The sequence below is a fragment of the Merops nubicus genome, unplaced genomic scaffold (genome assembly GCF_000691845.1).
Source record: "Merops nubicus isolate BGI_N331 unplaced genomic scaffold, ASM69184v1 scaffold14418, whole genome shotgun sequence".
Classification (NCBI taxonomy): domain Eukaryota; kingdom Metazoa; phylum Chordata; class Aves; order Coraciiformes; family Meropidae; genus Merops; species Merops nubicus.
The window spans coordinates 1-16,114 of record NW_008626444.1 but is presented as its reverse complement, the minus strand read 5'-3'; the positions used below and the strand labels follow the sequence as shown (position 1 = coordinate 16,114).

The window sequence follows — 16,114 nt, the reverse complement described above, 5'->3', positions numbered from 1 at the left end:
TAATGAAGATGTTGAACAGGATTGGACACAACACTAAATGGGCACATTTAGTCTATGGGAACATTTTAATGATGATTAAATGTTTAGGAAACCTGCTGCTTGTTGTTGTTAACCACCTAAACAAAATGGAGTGCAAGTAGAATTTTGGGGTATTTTTTTACTTTTTCTTTTCTTTTCCCTTTGCTAGGAAAGAAATTACAGTATTTATTTGAACCACACAGCCTTACTGAAAGCTATACTTTTGCACTGTGGGATACCAGAGGATAAACTCAATCAAGTCTACATCATTCTGTATGATGCTGTGGTAAGATACTAGTTAGTAATCTAATTTCTGTAATCACTGTAGAGTATCTTCTTTTTTGGAGTTATCTCTAAAAATGAGTGACAGACCATAACCAGGAGTATCCTGTGGATACATAAAAAGGCTGGTTATCACTGGGCTGTAAAATTAAATGAATTACTTTTCTATTACTTCTGGATTGGGATGTTTTAAGATTATTTCTAAATGTATATTTATGAGAGAATTATTCACCTGTGTAATTAAGAACAGGGTAAGCTACTGAATAAAAATTTAAAAATTTTAATATCATATTGGTCATTTCTACCTTATAAGCAGAGAAACTAGATGAAATTCATTTGAATAATTAAGGTAGGATTTAAATCCCAACCAAACACCATGTTTATTTCCATTCATTTTATTATTTCTGTTGCTTACTAATTTACGTAAGCATTTCAGTATTTATGCAGTAGTGCTTTTCAACAGAGCTGATATTTTTATACCTTTTGTTGTTTCTTGAAACCAAGCTGAATATGGTTTCACTACAAGAGAGGTGGAAAATGTTTTTAGTTGTTTCTGTCCCTTTACAGTATTACTTCAGTTTGTAAATGCAACGTTTAGTTACAGGTACTGGTAAGCTGTGTTTTAATTCTTAGCAATAGTAGGGTGTTTTTTTGTTTTGGTAATGCAGTTGTTGAATATATTTGAATCTCTTTCTCTTGTAGACTGAAAAGCTAACTAAAAGAGAAGTAGAAGCCAAATTCTGTCATCTTTCTCTCACATCAAATAGTGTAAGTAATTTTAATTGAGTATTAATGCCTCTGTAACTTGCCATAAGTCAGTAATATTTTATTCACTTTTATAATTTAATCAACCAGAGTAAGAAAAATAAACTATTACATCTGCTGTTCAAAATAGGTAAGTCGCTTTGGAATTGGTCTGATTTTGTTTTTTGTTCTCTCTGGAAGTCACTAATGCAACTGCCCATGTTTCTTTCTTTCTTTTAAATGCATTTTTGAGACTGCGAAAACAAAGGATAAATTGAATACCGTATTTAGTAAAACAGAGAGAAACTTTAAAAAAAAAAAAAAATTGTCTACAAATGTTGATGACTGTGCCTAAAAGAGTTGAAGTTAAATTCTGAACACTGAGGTGATTTGTACTTAAAAGCAGACTGCTAGTTAAAACAAGCAAAAAAGGCAGATATTTTACTCACAACAAGTCAAATATTTTTCATTTTTTCAGATGTAGCCTGTTTTAAACACTATCAGTGATGCTAGCTAGTGTTTTATTTTGTATTTTGCTTTTAGCTCTCTCGACTCTACAGATTCATTGAGCAGAAGGGAGAAGCAAGTAACGTATTTCCATTTTTAAACACAATGATAAAACAAAAGCCAGGTGTCACTCAGCTGTTGAAGCAAGGCATGAAGGATTTAGAGGAAATCATTGGTCTGTTAAAGCAACTTGGAATAAAACTTCAGGTTTGTAAAATAATCTGCTAATAAATTAATGGATTTATAAGCTGCTGAGCCTTGTAATTTGCCAGGAAACAATTATTTTGGAACATAAAAAGCACATCAAAGTGTCTTTTGATGGTAAATTATAATACTAACATTGTTTTGTGGTTTGTTTTTTTTAAACTAAGCTTGGAAGCATCATCTGGCTCATGAAGGAAATACTAAAATTTTGAAACAACCTATAAATATTTTGTAAAATATATAAAGCTGGTGACCACTAAGGGCTTCCCTTCTTCCACTTCCCTTGAGCCTTGCCATTTGAGATTTGTGCTATAGATTTCTTGGGATGCTTTAACATTAAAGCATCATTTCTTTATTTTTCATCATATTTTAAATTTTTGGAGATAAGGACTGTTTCCATGTCTTCCTTATGTGTGAACAGTGTTTCCAATCCATTCTGCTAATACAAAATTTATTATATTAACCAGTAATATTGGTAAAGGTCTTACACACACTCATTTTTATTTCACAGGTTTCTATAAATCTGGGACTAGTTTACAAAATACAGCAGCACAACGGTATTATCTTTCAGTTTATAGCATACATCAAAAGAAGACAAAGAACTGTGCCTGAAATTCTTGCTGCAGGGGGCAGATACGATCATCTGGTATGTATTTATCTCTTTTAATGAATTTATAGAATTTTTTAAATCATGAAAATTGAAAAACCTCTTGGGCATTTTGCAAAGGTAACTATTTGGGTCTTTTGTTTTGTCTTGAGATTCCACAATTTAGAGGGCCACAAACGGTAGGACCAGTACCTTCAGCTGTTGGAGTCAGCATAGCCATAGACAAAATAACTGCTGCTGTTTCCAGTGTGGAGGATTCTGTAAGTCTGTTTTTTTGGGACATGGGGGGGTTTGTTTGCTTGTTTACTCCTAATAGTTCAGTAACCTTACTGTAGCAGCAAATGGGCAAAAAATAAGATGTTCAGATGTGTTTCAAAATAATACCATCCTGAAGTAGACAGCAAGCATCAAGATAACATGTTCTCTTCTGTGTTTCTCTATAAGAATTTAGTAAAACAAGAATTTGGGGAAGAAATTTTCAGGCTTAGACTTTTTTGTTTTGTTTTGTTTTGTTTTGTTTTGTTTTGTTTAAATTGGACATTTTTCTTGACCAGTAGATTGTTTCAGACGGAAGAGTACAACATAGATATTTAGCTAATAAGTGGTACTTTACTCCTACCACTTCTCCCTTCATGAAAGCATGGAAGGAAACATAACACTTTGTACAGTGTCAATTTCATGTGTATTTTACTAACTTTTCTTTACAAGAATAAATGAACATTGCTAAGTGGAGTGGGAAGAAACAAAGAGAATAGGCTAGGAAACTTTGCAGATGCTTTTCATCAAAGATTAAGTTTCAGTGACTTACAAATGTGCTTCGATGGATTGTGGCTTGATGCATTTTGAAAAACATGAGTATATTCATCCTTCTTGTTTTTCTTTCCCTGCAGGTTTCTGTCAGCTCATGTGACCTCCTGGTTGTAAGCGTTGGTCAGATGTCAATGGGTAGAGCTATCAATATTGTTCAGAAACTCTGGACTGCAGGAATTCCAGCCGAAATAATGTATGACTGGTCCCAGGTAGAATTTCTGTCTCCATGTGTTAGCTACATTGTGGTTCTCTAAGATTAGTAGAGCCTGAGAGCATCCTTTTTCAGTTTTAGTAGGATCCCTGAATTAATGAGTTAATTCTTTAATAAAGGGCACATCTAGAGCAGAACAGTCACATCCACTTCTAAATACATCAGATGGCTGAAGACTTATCAGGTACGGAGGGAATACTGACATCATTCTACTGTTAAACAGTTGACTAAACTGAGCTACTGCATGCACCAAGGGGTCCCCATGTAGCCCCAGGACAGAGGGAGAGAAAGCAGCAAGCTGAAGAAGAGGAGCTTTAGCTGCTGCTGCCTCCCTGGAGCAGTGAGCTACATGGAAGTGCTGAGGTCCCTCTCCACAGTGGTACCTGTTACCTGGGCATTATGAGTCAGGTTCACCTTTAAGTATGCCAGCTGGTGACTAACAAAAGAAATACTGCAGTTGCCCGTTCCAAGTCACATGCTGCGGAGCAGACAGCTTTGAGTTCAGTCACTGATGGCAAAAAAAGTCAGGGAATCTTTGCCATAACATTTCCAACAGTTTCAGTCCCTCTAGAGCCGAAAAAAAAATCGAGATCATTATTCTTCTTGTGATTCTTAAGGAATGAAGATTTGGGTAGTTCTTGCATCTGTCTAATGCTGTCCTGCAGCCCGCTGTTGAGTCAGCATACCACGCCAGCACTGAGAGTGATGGGAGTCAGGCTCAGGTTTACATGAAGCCCTGCTGGAGTCAGCTTCCACTACAGAGTGCCAGTCCTGCAGGACTGAGCTACTGCTGACAGGTGCCAACAGTGGGGCAGTAACTGACTGATCTGATATTGCACACTCATCTAGATCTTGTCTTTCTAGATCCAGTGCCCTTCCATGTGGGAACCAGGACTGCAGGGCCTAAGCATACTCTGTCTAGTGTAGATTTAAGACATGCTTTCAACTTTTAAGGAGCTTTAGGTAGATATATTTATCTATAATGAACATTCCACCTCCTGGACTTGTTAATAAAGCTTTCCCCTCTCAGAATCTTATATAATTGGAGTAACTGCTGCATATCAAATTATTTTAATGACAGACAGGAGACTGAGTAGTTAAATGATCATTTCATAATTTGTAAAATTTCTGACCCATTCCCCTTCCCCTATTTTCCTTTTAGTCCCAAGAAGAACTGCAGGAATATTGCAGATGCTCTGGGATTACATATGTGGCTCTTGTGTCAGACAAAGAAGGAAGTCATGTGAAGGTAAGTGTGGGGGTAGAGGATGCTGGACAGTGTTTCAGATTTATAATCTGTTGTTCTAGTTGGGCTTTTTTTTTTTTAGGATCACTATTATTTCAATCAAGTATTTGAGAAGATGGAATTCAGGTGAATACAGTTTCAGTTGCTAAGTATTAGAAAGTTCTTCTGAAGAAGCCTGCTCTTTATCCCTCCTTAACACTGTTATTGGCAGGCCTTTCCTCTAGGAATGTCCAAGAATTAGTGCAAACGTTGCTTGACTTGCAGTTGTTGTTGTCTATGTGGAAAAAGGTTTCTGTTGTCTCTGATTTCTTTGAATCTACAAAATGAATTGGTTGACTCTAATCTTTCCAGCTGGCAGCTTTCTATGCTGCAAAACAAATAGAACTAGAACATGTATCTAAAAAACTCCATGTAGTTCAAACAGGCGAAGTCTGAACCACACTCCTCATCTCTGTAAGCTGAGGTTAAGATGGAAAGACTGGACTGTGTCAGAACACGAGTAACCGCCTTCTGTGCTCCGCAGCCTGTGGTTCTGGTACCTTTTCAGAAGTTAAAAATGTTAAAAATGATTCTTGATTCTGGGTCATTAGGGAAAAATTCTCTATTCTTTGAATAAAGATTGCAATCTTTGACTGAAAGTGACCATTTGACAGCATCTGGCATGGTCATTTTACCAAGCCAGTGTGTACAGCTAAAATGTTTTTCCCATGTTACTCACTCTCCTTGTCATTGTAAGAGAGATATCAAATAACTGTGCAATAACTGTACCAACAAGTAGATTTTGATAATGAGAATGTGATACATCAATGTCTTCCACAAGACTACTGCAGTGTGTTCTTTTAAATACGGCTTCATTGAAGCAAAACCAACAAAGAACATGCTAATGAGGTGAATGGTGTTACTGATTAATCTCTTCCCAGTAAAGCTGAAGCAGATATTCCAAGTTTTAATGTTTGAATCTAACTCTTACAAACTGAAAGGCAAACCTTGTTCTAATGTAATTCCTTAACTAAAAAAGTTGAAAACCAAATGTGCTATTATTAATTTTGTATTTGCACCTCTGAACCATTCTGTTAAATAATCACATATTAAATACTAGTTTAAGCTTTGAGAATGCAGAGGAAATTAGTTGGTTGATAAAAATCTAATCAAAGATTGAATTGGCAGTGGTTGATTGGTAATGATGGTAACTGCTTATCTTTGGCTGCTTCACTTTTTAATGCTTGAACAGTCCAGTTTTGATTAATATGCTAAGCTTATTCATATGCCATTTTAAGAATCAACAACCATAAGAACAACTGAATTATATCATAGGTGAAGTCCTTTGAGAAAGACAGACAGACGGAGAAAAGGATTTTAGAATCTGACTTAGTAGATCACCTGATCCAGAAACTGAAAACCAAAATCTGTGATGAAAGATGTAGTAGGTAAGTAGCATAACATGTCAATGTGAATAGCCAAAATCAGAAGTGAATGTATGTTTGCTTTAATGAAATAATTTTGATATGCTTTGTTAAACTTTGATTTTGTTTAATCATACCATCATTTAGGTTGGAAAAGACCTTTAAGATAATTGTGTCCAGCCCTTAACTGTACAAAGTCCATTGCTAAACCATGTAACTCAGCACCACAGGGATGGTGACTAAACCACTTCCCTGGGCAGCCTGTTTGAGGGCTTGACAACCTTTTCAGTGAAGGAATTTTCCTCATTTCCAACATAAACCCCCCCTGGTGCAACTTGAGGCCATTTCTTCTTGTCCTGTCTTTTTTTTTTTTTTTTTCATTTGAGAGAAAAGACTGACCCCCACTTCTCTGAAACCTCCCTTCAGGTAGATAGTAAGAGCTTTGCTGAATCCCTTTGAGGAAGGGAAAAAAATCAAAAGGCTTGGTTATAGAATTTGATTGAGATTAAGGAAGAGACTGGTTTCCCTAGTTGCTCTTACAATCAAACATCCATAGTGCTCCATAAGTTAAAATGCTGTGTAGTTACCTGCTCAAATGCTACTTAGACACTTTTATCGTATCTGTAAGAAGTGTAAAGATTACTTCTAGATCTGGTTTTGTCATGTAACTTTGCATGATTTCCTGTCTGCTCCAGAATAGAATTTAATGTGCAGATATATGCTGAGAAGTATCCATAAATGTCTTTATCTGCTGGAATGAAATACATATGATAATCTGAAACCATGTCTTATTACAGTATTTCTTCATTATTGTAACTGTTTCCCTAACTGTGTTTACTTTTAGAGAAACCTCAGATAATCTTTCAGTACCAAATCAAAAAGGATCATTTACTAATATTTCAGGTATTTACTCTGTAGTCACAGAACATACAAACTGTTTCTCTTTCTGCTAAGCTGCTTTAGAAGAGAATGTTGCTGGAATTTATACGTCAAAAGTCAGAGCAAGAAAATGTTTTCTAGCTGTGTTTAACCAAACGCACTTCCTCCAAATCTCCAGTGTTGTTCCCAGTGATGTAAAACTGACATTTTCTCCAGGAAGTGCTCAGACTTACAGACAGAATATTCCCTATGAAAGCATTCACTGATGCAGTGAGTGGGGGGGTGGGGGCAGGAAAAAAAAAAAAAATCCTAGCTGGGGAGAAATTAAATGTCATCTGGATGAAAAATGACGTGCCCTGTGATTGTCACTGTCGAGACCTTGTGTCGAGTCCTTGAGTGCACATTGAACTGCTATTGTACTGAGATTTTTTTTTTTTTTTAAATTCAAATGAAAATGCCTTTACATTCCAGCTACAGATGTGCACTCCTTAAGTCTGAAAATAGGTTTGTACACATAGAATTAATATCAAGTACTTGTTTGGATAAAGTTTGGTACTTTTGATAATTATTTTATTAAGTTTCTGCTATAGCAGGTGGTTGTGCCAGTGGTTGTTTTTAAAGAAATACCTCCCCCACCCCCTTGTATAAGAATGAGGGAGAGAAGTAGATATGCTTAACTTGTTTGGGGGAGTGTGTGGGGGTGATTACCAGAAGTAGCAATTTGGATTTTAAAGTACGGCATTTCAAATTTTAATTATTTGGGAGAGCTATGGGCTGGGGTTTGTTTTTTTTTTTTTTTTTTTTTTGTCACTGACTGCTATGGGACTGAGCATTCAGGAGTTGCCTCATTCTTGTAACAGCATTTCTTTTTTTAATACTAGGTATGCTACTTTATTCTGTAAAATTCTGCAAGCCATTTGGAAGCTTCTACTAGTTCCAGGGCACACTGATGTAAAATACAGAATGTCTTAGTCTTACCAACCAGTCCTCAAAGTCATAAATGAGCATTTGAGAATTTACATGGACATTTCACTGTCCCATCTACCTGACTGACTTTGGGGGTTTTTAGCAGCTGTTCAAACCCTATTACTATACAAACCTTAGCTTGTTAATATTTGTGAATTTTCTGTTTCTCGCTGCTTCTTGTATAAAGAGAATATAATCTAAAGCTGTGTGTTTGTATTTTAGGTGTATTTGAATCCCATGGAACTCTTGTAGTGCCTAATGTTAGTGTTATAGCTCCTGAAAAATTATCTGCCAGTGCCAGGCGTCGTCAAGAACTTCAGGTACAAAACCATCAAATAAGTATTAAGAAGTGATCCTTAAAAGTTAAGGAATGGTAGAATTTGTATTTTCACTATCACCTAACTTAAATACATCCTGTTTGTCCTTTCTTCTTAAAACAGACTATGAGCAACACAAAAGTTTGAAGGCAGAGCCCAGCTTTTTTAAAAATTCTGAATCTTGGGGATTATCTGTGACATTGTGGCTCAGCCATCATTATACATACATATTAGAAATCTTATTTTAATAGAAAACCTGGTTCTAGAATTTTCCTTCTTTTAATAAATGCTGAAGTGTGTTAAGGGTGCAAGTTCAGGATACTTTTAATTTGTACTGTTTGTCACAGACACTTTACGTATTTCATGTGTTAACTCAAACTGAAGGCCTAAGAAAAAAATTGTAGACTACAAAAAAAACACCCCACCCTTTCTAAAATGTGATATTACAGTAATATAGAAGATGCTAAACAATGATAGAAACAGATGTCAGTTTGCTCATTTAGAATCACTGGCTTCAAATCAGAGTACGTGGTAAAACACAACTGTGATGTTATCTACAGAAGCAGTGCATCTTACTATTGCCTATCTTCTGTTGCTAGGTGCAAACAAGGCTTCAGACATTCATTTCTAGCTTGCAACAGAAAACAAGCGAGATTGAGATTTTGGCCGTAAGTATTTGGCAGAAGCCTGAATTAATTTTGCATTCTTAATTGACTGGATGATGCAGCTGCTATCTGGAACAAGCTACTGCCAGTAGCGTCTCTTCAGAGATAGCAAAGGAACCAAAAGCCCAGTTAAATAAGACCCACAGCATGTTTCTTTAATACTTGAAAAGCATCTCAGATTGTATGTATTGGATGGTTGCACAGAACAAAATTTAATAGGCATTTAGTTGTAAATTCTTAAGCTGCATTTATTCTAATTGCTGTGGTAGATTAAATAACTTGTTCCTGCTAGATTTCCTCTTACATTTAAACCAACATAGCTTTTGTTTGTATATAGCTTTTAGACTTGACTGACCATGACCTCTGCCTATTTATAACTTTCCATAATGGAATCTGTCACGAACAGTTTGTTTAAAATGCTTAAAACCTTGGTGAAGTCCCAGTTCTATCAACACTAGTGCTTCTTTGGAAAGTCTGACTCTGTAGCTAATCTCTAGTTGGCAAAATGGGAACAGAACTGTTAAGTATTGATTTCTTGATGATATTTTTACAGGTAGATCTGCCAAAAGCAACTGTGGTACACTTCTTATCATTAGAGGTAAGCAATTAAATATTGTCATTAAAACAAATGGAAAAATACATGATAAATTCTGTTTGTAATTAAGTGGAATGTAGAATTTACCCATTGTAGTTTTTCTCCTTAAAGGAGTGTGAATTAGATTTTAAAAATATTTTTTTTACCTAAGGAGCTCAATTGAGGCTAGAAAATTCTTTTTGTTAAATGTCAGTTATGTAAGACACCATTAGGAAGTCCCAATCCAAAGCTGTGGGAATTTTTTTCCCTCAAGAACTGTTACCTAAAATTGTCCTAACACTCATTTTCAGAAACCAATGTGCATTAATAACAGTTTCCAGAAAGGTATTTCTTAAAGCTGTTAATGAAGGAGGAATAAAAATACAGAGGCAATTGTTTCGATTGCAGTAGCTGAAACACCTTAGAGAAGCCAAGATAAAAAGGGGAGGTGCAAGTATTACACTGACACCTTCAACAACACAACTGCTTGATGAGGGAGGAAAAAAAAATATCTCACTAAAGGCCAAGCTCTTTTCTTTTCTCCAATGACAGCAGTAATTTTTAAGTCAGAAGTTCTTAGTGGAGAGATGCATGCCTCCCACTCCCCTACCCCCCTATAAAGCCCAAACAACTCAGGAATGGCATCCTGCCTGGAAACCAGATGTAGTACTTTCCTACCTTTCATCTGCCACTCTGAAGAGGTGCCTGTCTGGTAATTAGACCCATCTGAAAGATTTTTAAGTATTTTCAAAATACATAGTTTGTCCAGTCTATCCAAATCATGGAGGTAGTGCATCACTTCTTACTCCAAAAATGCAAAGTCAGCCTGCATCCTTCACTTCTGCTCTCGCTTACTCCACAGTTCTCACATCCTGTCCAACACTGTGAAACTAACGGAGCCCCTTCTGTTGCTTATGTCTGTTGACTGGTAAACTGTGTTAAACTAATCACTAAATAATTTTTTTCGTCTTAAAAATCAAGTTGCATATTAGTATGGATTTTGTTTGAAACGTGTCATTAAGGAGCACTGACATTGCACAGTGTTCAGAAGACTGAATCCAGTCAGAAGTTCCTTCAGGAGAGACCATACGGCTGTGTCACTTTCTGTCCGCAGCTCGATGGAGACAGACAGGCCTTCGACGCCACTGTGAGACAGCTGATGTCACGACTGCCGAAGCAGAGATGTTCATACTTTCAAGCAATTTGTGATGAAATTTACAGCATCAAAATGGAAAAGAGGTAAATGTTTTACATACCTGTAAGAGCTTAAAAGATCTTCAATTATTTCTCCACTCAGACTTCACTAAATCAGCTACTATTAATTTGTCCTTACTGAGAAAAAAAATACTCGGGCAAGGTGTGTGGGTCCTTGAGTAGAGTTCACAGGTCATCTAATCCTCCCTTGTGGAAACATGTAAATTCTTCCTTTTTATAAGCCTTTTCAAGAAGTTTTCAAAGGTATTCCCACTGTGATCTCACTTGCTGCTGTGTCCATGATGCTGAACAGCAAGCAGCTATGTGCATTCAGCTGCAATACTGCTCTGCTGCATAGCAACCCTGTGTTCTCCTGGAGGGACTCTGGCACAGCTGGCAGGCTGCTCAGCTGTAGCAGACACGATGCATGCTCTCCCAGCATGGGCAGCAAAGCCCATGTCTGCTTTCTAAGCATAAAAACACTTATGTTCAACTCACTCTCCTTGCTGGATTCTTGCAAGGTTGAAAAGTTTGGGCACATTCACTTTTAAGCCTCAAATTTTCAGCTGTTGTGTGTTAACTGAGACCTGGGTATTTATGTCCTATTGGGGGTTTAATTTCTAACCTTTTTGTGCACCTTCACGCCAAACATAGGTTTTACTTAGCCTTTAAATGAGACTAAAAATCAGCTTTGATTCCCTTTTCTTAGAGATGCACCAAATTGCTTCAGCTTTGTGGCTGTGGCAATTAAACAGCAAGTGAATTTTTTTCTTTTCCTGTGGCTTGTAGGGCTGTGAGCAGCAGAAGCCAATTTCTACATGTGAATAATATTCCATGCAGTACCAGATGTGAATGTAACATAATCCCTGACAAAGTCTTCCTTTCCCATTTGAGGCCTGCACACAGAATGCTGCTTAGCCACAAGCATTCAGATCTCAGAATAAAATCTGAACAGGCTAGAGAAGGGAAATGAAGGGGGATGAAGGGGGAAATCTGTCACAGCCAAAAGGAATGAAAACTTACTGCTTGTCTAGTGAGTCTTTGCTGTTAAGCTACAATTACCTTAGCAATAAGTTTTGAACCTGCAGTTTCAAAGTTTACCAATTGTCTCTTTTCTTTCCCTCTGCAGGGCTCCTGCCCTTATCCTGTACAGTTACCGAGATGAATACAAGGTTTTGGTTTAATGCTTAAAGCATCTTTTTTGGGATGCTTTTACTGACAGCAGCCTTTTGTCAAAAGGAATTTCAAAAGACTGTAATACAGGCAACTAAGGCCTTTTTATGTGTCCAGATTGAATTTCATGTGTAATATAAAACCTTAAATTTATGTCAAAGTAAAAATAAATGTTTTATAGGCAATTAAGGAGCAAGTCTGACTAGTCACAGATTTGTGTCATCATGTTACTCTTGACCCCTACACCACAAAAGATCTACCAGCTGTCCAGGTGTAACACTACTTTTTGGTTTTTAAAGTTTCAGAATACTTTATGTCAACTGCAACAGCAGTACTGAAGTGAGAAACTCCGTTCAAGGATTAGAGAGGATGAATTATCTTCAGCTTTTAAAACAAGCTTTTAAAATTTCTGTAAGGTGTTTTTATGTAATAAAAGGTTTAGCCTCTTCACATGGGCTGCTCAGATCAAGTTTTGAAGTTGCCACAGTAATGAAAACCTTATAATTATCTTCTTGAAGCTGAACTGCACCAGCAACTCCAGGACCAGTGAAGCTGCACCAGGACAAGTGAAGCTGAGCAAAGCTGAAGCTGAGTTACAGCAGCCATAGTTAACTCTACCATCAAACATTTCACAGCAAACTTCTTGTAATATTGGAGTGGATATGCAGAAGTTAGGGATTTCTAGAAACACACTAGCATGTACCCTCCTTCCTTACTTGGTATGTTGTTTGAAAGCTTACTCCAGTTTCTTTTAACTGAAATGATTGCCTTTAGCACTGCAGGTTCATTGCAGTAAGAAATACCTACCTACTTTTTCTGTCCTTTTCTTGTAATAAAGAAGGCAAAGTTCAAATCTGTAAAGAGGTCAAAAACAAACGGAAGATCTTCTGAGAACTGTGAAAGCTGTAACAGCAACCCCCAAAACAGCATAAGGGGAGTGTGCCCTAAGGCAGAGGCAGCTGCCCCATTCCTGCAGTTCACCCAGAGAAGTCACATCAGTCACTGCAACCACATCCATTTCTCTTTGTGTTTAATAGGAACCATTAAGTATTCACCCTTTACATCTGCTCACATGATGGAACCACTTTAAGATGGGAAGTACAGGGAAGTTCAGATCCCTGAATGCACTGAAGGATGAAGCCTTTCTTAAAAGGTTTAGGTGACATGAGCATTTATAAGCCATGTCTGAAGGGAATATGATGCAGAGTCTTGCCCTTCCCACCTCCCAGGCTAGGGTCAGCACAGCTGGATCAAAGGCACAGCTGCCCAAAGCACTGTGCTGGCTGCCCTGGGGACATCTGCACTGCATCATGTAGACATGTCTCAAGAAAGAGGAAAGCTGCTGTTCCTGATAAGGTGTTGGCACCCACTTTCCCTAGTGCTAGTGAGGTTTAGCTGTAAAACTGGGCATGTGTCACTGAGACTCCTGCTCCAGCCTCAGCCTCCTCCCAGTTTGGTGCATTTCTCCTCACCCTGTGTTAACCCCCAAACAGGTTTTACTCTTCCCAGTTGTATAATAAAAACAGCAGTATTAAGTACAAAACTAGTTGGCAGCTGACTGTAAAGCTATTTCAGCATAACCCTGTAAATATTACTGCTGCACAACAGTCCACAGAAAGCACCTTCTGCTCTCACTTTAAATGGAAGTACTGATCACATCCTGGTATCCTGCTGGAAGGAAAGCCAAAGACAAGTGGTAACTCAAAAAGAAATGGACTTTGAGCAAGGGTCAAGTCTGTTACAGTGATGGCAGGAGGCTGTTCCATCACTGTGTTGCTTTACTTTTCTTGTTTTTGCTTTTCTTGTCTTTTTTCTTCAACCCATCCATGTTGGCTCTCAGCAAATTTGAATATGCCTGAAACAACAATTGGAATCATTAAGAGAACAAACACTCACTGGATACATATCTGCATTTTCTCAGAGGATCTTGCACCCTACATAGGGAAACTACTGTTCCTAAACCAGTGCAGACAGACAGAGAACCCATCTATCTTCATTTTTTTTTAACATTAATATTTATGGCACTTCAACACTGAATCAACTTGTTCACAGCTATCCAGTGCTTCCTACTGACCACTCCCCAATACCTACAGAAAAGGAAGATAAAAGGTGTACAAAACTTACCATCTGGAATTTATTTACTTCCTTTGAGCTCACCTACAAAAGTAATGCTAGAGGTTAACCAAGAAAACACTGGTTTCTACCAAGCATCTGTACATGTCTACCCACCACTGACCATCTGGTCTCTGTAGCAGCAGTTGGTTAAACTTGATAAATTCAGTGGTGGGTGAGCCGTATGGACAGACACATCACATCACTTCACTGATTTAGGAAACTGAAAACACTCCCTCCCTTGATTTACAAAATCCTCTGGAGTTTTCCTTCAGAGAATCACAGAATGATTTGGGTTGGAAGGGACCTTAAAGATTGTCTAGTCCAGGCCCCCTGCCATGGGCAGGGACACCTTCCACTAGATTACGCTGCTCAAAGCTCCATCCAACCTGTGCTTGAACACTTCCACAGATAGGACATCCACTGCTTCTCTGGGAAGCCTGTTCCAATATCTCACCACCCTCACAGTGAAGGATTCATCCCAAATCCATGTGTTTTCAAATGAGAAGAAAGTGAAACATTCTAAGGAAGGTTTTATTTACTTGCAGGGCCATAAAAATATGTTGCAGCCCAAATTCTCTTTTCAGCTGTTTCTCAAAGTACTGTTTTTCCTTGGATTGCACCACAGAGGAGAGGTAAATCAGCTAAAGCCTTTCCCAAGCTCTCCTTCAAAGTAAACATAGATCACGTTTTAAACATCTAGTTACCATTTCCTGAAATACAAATAGCACTGCAAATGAAAAAAAAAACAGGCACAGTAAACAAGACACAGGCTTAGGAGAGTCCACACATGCTCACACTTTCTTGCCAGAAAACAAAGATCCCTTTCCTGCTGTTTCACAGTCTGGGAACATTCAGTTCTCTCCTCAGATTTTAGGACCTTCAGTGAACTCCACCAAGGTCTGTATGAAACTACCTCTTTGTCACCTGAGGCTTGAGTATAGATGTGCAGGACTTTTTTTCTTCCTTGGAGCTACACCACCTCCTGCCCTTGTGTCCTGTCCATGTCTCTAGAAGCAGTTTCCCCCTTCCTTCCAAACTTCACCTGACTTACAAGAGCTGAGGTTGCCAAGAACAGGCCGAGTCCATTTCTGCTGGGCTGCAACACCACTCTGAAGCAAAATCCAGCATACAGAGCAAAATGGCAAACTGCTGTCCCATCTGTAACACTGAGTGTAACCACTGAAACTTGTGGTAAGCATGAAGCCTCAGCATCCCAACTTCAGCTCTGTATTTAGCCTACCATATGGTTTCTCTGGAATTCAAGAGGGTAGTTCTCACAAAATTCATATAGATAAATTCCACTTAAAATATGGGGCATTAATAAAAGTGAAGTAGGGCCACTAATCTTTCTAACCCAAAATGGTCACTTACCACTGTGCTAATTTTCTTCTTTCCATCAGTTGCTCGTAGAAGACACTTATTGTCTGCTGGCTCAAAACTTTCTACGTGGCCTTTGCGTGGGACTGGTTTTGTTCGGCCATCATCTGTATTGAGAGATTGAGAATGTTTATTCCCATTTCACTGAAATCCCAATGCCAAATGCCTCCTGAGGTGAGATGTTAAAAATTGCTCATGAGATCTGTAAAACACCTGGGAATTTAAGGCCGTGTGAACTGAGATTGCTGTCAAATTGTTTGCAGAGCTCTTCCTCTGTAACCCCAGAAGGATCTGTTCCATGAACTACAACTTCCAGGACACAGATGTAAATCCTTGCCCTGACGTGCTGCATGAACTCCCTGCTGCAGCAGCGTGTTTGAACACGTCAAACTGCAGCCTATGACACGACTTCTCAAGTAGTGCCAGCTGGGCAGAATCCAGAGAAGGATAAAACACACAAACGCAGTGCTGTAATTCCTTTATAGAAATCTAAGGATTTCCAATTATTAGTAATGTGAAAGTCACGGTGTTTCCTGAATTTTGAAATACAGCCTTAATTCAAGGCGGTTAGTACTGCAGTTAAAACAATTGATTTGACCACGCGACTCCTGCCGTTTTCAGAAACTCTTAATTACGGCTCTAGCTGCTAAAAAACGTGCTAGCAACGCTACGGTTTGATGTATAAGACCTCCATTACATCCCGTATCAGCCTTAAAACTCACATTTTTTCAGCGTGATGAAAACACTCCCCGAGGTTCTGCACTTTTGAAAGAGCCTGGTAAGCTCTGTCAGGAACTGGAAAGAGAAAGAGCCCCGGTCGCC

At 38.2% G+C, this 16,114-nt stretch overlaps 2 protein-coding genes across 2 annotated transcripts; one reads left to right on the top strand and one right to left on the bottom strand.

The window, feature by feature from the left end:
* Positions 1 to 187: 187 nt before the first annotated feature.
* On the top strand, positions 188 to 11,848 carry EIF2AK4 (eukaryotic translation initiation factor 2 alpha kinase 4; the record flags this gene model as incomplete). Its single annotated transcript, XM_008946008.1, has 14 exons — positions 188 to 304; positions 1,003 to 1,068; positions 1,588 to 1,758; positions 2,267 to 2,401; positions 2,515 to 2,622; positions 3,253 to 3,381; positions 4,546 to 4,632; positions 5,944 to 6,056; positions 6,877 to 6,935; positions 8,100 to 8,197; positions 8,794 to 8,862; positions 9,413 to 9,457; positions 10,548 to 10,672; positions 11,757 to 11,848. Coding segments are annotated over 14 exons (1,377 nt in total), but the record flags the coding sequence as incomplete, so codon positions are not given.
* A 1,304-nt stretch (positions 11,849 to 13,152) lies between these two features.
* On the bottom strand, positions 13,153 to 16,093 carry SRP14 (signal recognition particle 14kDa (homologous Alu RNA binding protein); the record flags this gene model as incomplete). Its single annotated transcript, XM_008946007.1, has 4 exons — positions 13,153 to 13,655; positions 13,925 to 13,957; positions 15,287 to 15,399; positions 16,015 to 16,093. Coding segments are annotated over 4 exons (315 nt in total), but the record flags the coding sequence as incomplete, so codon positions are not given.
* Positions 16,094 to 16,114: the final 21 nt, after the last annotated feature.